Source organism: Opisthocomus hoazin, chromosome 20 (assembly GCF_030867145.1).
Source record: "Opisthocomus hoazin isolate bOpiHoa1 chromosome 20, bOpiHoa1.hap1, whole genome shotgun sequence".
NCBI classification, from domain to species: Eukaryota; Metazoa; Chordata; class Aves; order Opisthocomiformes; family Opisthocomidae; genus Opisthocomus; species Opisthocomus hoazin.
Window position 1 is genome coordinate 5,058,102 of NC_134433.1, and position 3,914 is coordinate 5,062,015.

Consider the following 3,914-nt stretch of genomic DNA (forward strand, 5'->3'; position numbering starts at 1 on the left):
CGGGGGGGGGGGGAGGGGGGGTTCTGCTAAGGGCTGTACTTGTAATAAATTGGAAACTCAAAAATAAACATTATGTACTTGTGTTTGTAAAGCCGGCTTGCAGCGAGTCCTTTGCGGGCGCCCGGTGTTGGGGGGGGTCTGTCGGGGGGGCCGAGGGCCCGGCGAGGGGCTGGGGTCAGCTGGCGGTGCTGGGTCATCGTCCCAGAGGCGAGGGATGGGGCTGTGCTCTTAGGGGAACACGGGAGCAGCCCTGGGGCTGGCCACCCCTCCTCGTCCCTCGCCTGGCACCTTGTCCCCCGGCCACCGCGCGCGGGGGTCCGGGGAGCCCTGCTGGGGGGAGTCCGGGGGTGCTGGGCTGTCTCTGCCCTCGCCCCGGCAGAGCTGCTGCGTGAGCGGGTGCTGTGGGACCATGGCCTGGCTGAGAGCGCCGAGGGCTGTTTCTGCTGGGTCCCCAGCGCCCGGCCCCGGTCCTGGCCTCCCGCAGCCGCCCGGGGACACGCTGGGCTGGGCGGCCATCGGCCGGTGCGGGCGCGCAACCCATCCTCTGCGGAACAAACGCCGCGGCCAGCGTCTCGCCTGCGTCACCGCCACCCTGCGAGGAGGCTGATGGCTTCCTGGGTGCCTTCATCCTCCTCCTCGCACAGGACCCGAGCCGGCCCAGCTCTGCGGGGCGGCCGACGGCCCCGATGGGGTGGAGGGCTCAGCGGCTCTGGGTGGTGGAGAGACGGGCGCGTGGCGGGACCTGGGCGAAGCAGCGCGACGCGGGCTGGGACGCTTGCGGGGCTCGGGGTGGAGGCCTCAGCCCAGGCTCTGCCCCGGGACCTTTTCGGGGCCGCGCTTTTTATAGCAGCCCGGCGCGGCGTTAGCGTCCCACGCGGGGGGCTATAAATAGCCGTCCCCAGGCCCGGCAGCCGCCGGCACCGCAGGCAGGGGACGGTCACTGGGGCCAACCCCAAGGGGCACCCCTGATTTCTGGGGTTCAGGATGGGGCCACGGGGACGCAGCGGGCGAGCAGCCGTGAGCTTGGCCCCCCCCGCCCGCCGACCTCCTCATGGCTTCATCATTAACGTTAACCAATTAACAGGCTGTGTAACTTGGGTTTTCCAGCGCGTTCCCAGGGCACAGCGACTTTCCCGCTGCTGCTCCAAACCTGGCGGAGCGTCCTGCCTCGCGGGGGGGTAGCGGCCGCAGCTCGGCCAGTGCTGGGGGGCACCAGGCTCGACCGCCCCGTGCTGCGCTGGCCCCCGACCTCGGGGTGCCCCCGCCGCCCTCACCTCCTGCCATGGCAGCGGTGCCCGAGCCGGGGGAGCCCCGCAGGGATGGGGCAGCCCTGAGCCCTCCTCGCCCCGCTCCGAGGGGCTCCCGCAGCCCCCAGCCCGGTGCTGGGCTGCTCCGCACCAGAGGGCGAGGGGATGCTTTTGGGGTGGGGGGGCTACGGAGCCAGGCCGAGCCCCCCAGCTCCGGGATGAAAGCGGCTGCGACGGGGCCGGCCGGTGACCCCCGCACACACCGCGTCTCCCCGGCCGGGCAGCCATGCCCATGGCCTCGACGCCGGAGCCGGCCGGGCTGCGGGGGCTGATAGCGCGTGGTGGTCGGGCGCCAGCGGCCCCACCGCCGCCCGATAGCTGGGGCCCAGCGGGACCGGTTATCGGCAGCGAGCTCCTGGCAAGCGCCGGGGTGCTCAAGGGCAGCCCGTCCCCGGCGGGACGCGTGGCCGCCCCAGCGCTGGTGCCATGCCGCGTGGCCGCGCGAGCGAGCTGGACGTGCACCGAGCCGGCTCGGGGCTCAGCGCCGCGGGGCTGCCCGCCTGCAGCCCGACAGACCCCAACACTCGGGCTGTGCCCCCGGCCCTGCGCCCCCTCCCCGGGCAGCCCCCATGGCGCCCAGCTCCCTGCCCCTGGACTTTGGAGCCTGTCCCGCAGCCGGTGTTGACTCTCCGCCCCAGGTCACGGCCCTTTTATCTGCCCCAACAAACCCGCTCCTGGCACCCACGAGGCTGCGACCCCCTCCCCCCCAGCAGCGGGGTCTCAGCCCTGGCACCCCCATCACCAGCCTGGGGAAGGGGCTGGGTGCCCACCGGCACCACCGGCCGGGGCCACACTCGTGCACGGAAGGCGCTTTGCCGCGTCCCCCACGGCAGCAGAAAGCCCCGGCGCAGCGCGGGGATGCCGATCCCAGCCCCTTCCAGCACCCCCCAGCTTGGGGGGGGGGGGGGGGGGGGGGGGGCGTCTTTGCACCCCTCCTTCGGCTGCCGCCCCGACGCGGGGCTTCGCTGGGGCCGAGGGCGGTCGGTGCCGGCGGGCGGCGGGCGCTAAGTTGGGTGCTGAAAGGCGGGTGGGTGGCTGGTTGGTCCCTGGGCAAGAGGGACGGGGGGTCCCAGAGACCCTGACTGGGGCCCAGCACCGCCCCAGCCTGCACGCTGGCTAATTAGCAGGCAATAATTAGGTGACGGACCAGGGGGAGCATCACCAGGGCTGCCCTGTCCCTGCCCACAGCCCCTGGCCCAGCAGAGCCATCCCCCCCCCCCCCCCCCCCCCCCCCCCCCCCCCCCCCCCCCCGCACTGGGAACCCACCGACATCCCCGCAGCCCCCGCAGCGACGAGCTGCCCCCTCCCCGGGGTCTGGGGGGGAGGCGGGCAGTGGCCCCCCCCCCCCCCCCCCCCCCCCCGAGCCCCTGCCAAGCCCCACGGCCAGGAGACCCCCAACCCCCCCCAGCCCAGCGACACCAGCTGGGGCTCGAGTTTCCCTGCGGACAATGGGGCAGGCGAGCGGGACGGTAACCGGAGCGGGGGATAAATAAAGCTGCCCAGAAGTTTCCATTACCCGCGCCCGGGGCTCCCGCGTGGGACATCAAAGCCGAGCCCTCCCCGCGCCCCCAGCCCGTCACCCTGGCTCCCGGCCTGCCGAGCCCCGGGTGCCGGAGCACCGAGCCCCCTCGCCCGGCACAAACCAGTGGAAAAGACGATTCGTTAGCGGGAGAGCGCGGGGGGAAAGCCCTCGGCGGGCGGCAGAACCGGCCCGGGGCAGGCGGACGGGGGGAGACCCCCGGTGCCGTGCTCCCGCCGCAGCCGGTGGCACCCTGGCACGGCCCGGGACGCTGCTCTGTCACCGGCACGAGAGCCCCCCCGCCCCGGCCTCGACGCGCTGAGCCGGGGGGGGGGGTCCCGTGGGGCTGCGCTCGACCCCCTCGGGTTCCTCCAAACGGCACCAGGCTCGGCTGAAATAACACATCCAGGGTTTATTGGTTTTTTTTTTCCATTCCTCGCAGCTAATGATTTAAAAAAAAAAAAAAAAAATCTAAAATAAATTACAGAATTAAATAAACACGGACCGGATTATTCCCCTCCCTGCCCCGTTCCCGCCGCCGCCCCCCCCCAGAAAGCGTTAGGAGTCACCGGGCTCGGCGACAGCAACAACAAAACAACCTCTAGGAAAAAGCAGCTACTGCTCGGGGCCGAGCGGTGCCGGGGTGGGGGTCCCGCCGGCCTCCCGCCCCCAACCAGTGCGTGTCCCCCCCCGCCGCTGCTCGGGCCTCTGCCCCGGCCCCCGCGGCGAGCCCTTACCCGCGGCGCGGGGAGCGGGCAGCCCCCGCTCTAGACGTGCGTCGGGTTGTCCAGGTACGGGTCCGCCTTGGCCATGTGCAGCACGACGGCGGGGGCTTTGTAGTGGCCGTGCCCCCCGCCGCAGCTGACCCCCCCGCTGCCAGGGCTTGCCCCTCGACCCCGCTGCAGGGCTTGCCCCTCGTCCTCACGCCCAGCTTTCTGTTGCACAGGCTCTGCCAGGTCTGCAGCGTCTTGGAGCTCCACACCCCACACCCCGCTGGTGATGCACCCACCCACCAGCGACATGAAAATCTTTAGCATGAAGACGGCCACGGTGGGCACCGAGGCCTCCAAGGAGCAGTTGGCAGCGCG

The 3,914-nt window shown here is 72.0% G+C and overlaps 1 protein-coding gene across 1 annotated transcript in view; it reads right to left on the reverse strand.

Annotated features, from left to right (window-relative positions):
- Nucleotides 1–3,218: 3,218 nt before the first annotated feature.
- Nucleotides 3,219–3,914, reverse strand: part of FZD9 (frizzled class receptor 9) — a 1,726-nt gene continuing 1,030 nt past the window's right edge. The window contains 3 exon segments of the mRNA XM_075440510.1: nt 3,219–3,695; nt 3,698–3,808; nt 3,810–3,911. Of these exon segments, the coding sequence (XP_075296625.1) occupies nt 3,594–3,695; nt 3,698–3,808; nt 3,810–3,911 (315 nt within the window). The 3' untranslated portion in view covers nt 3,219–3,593.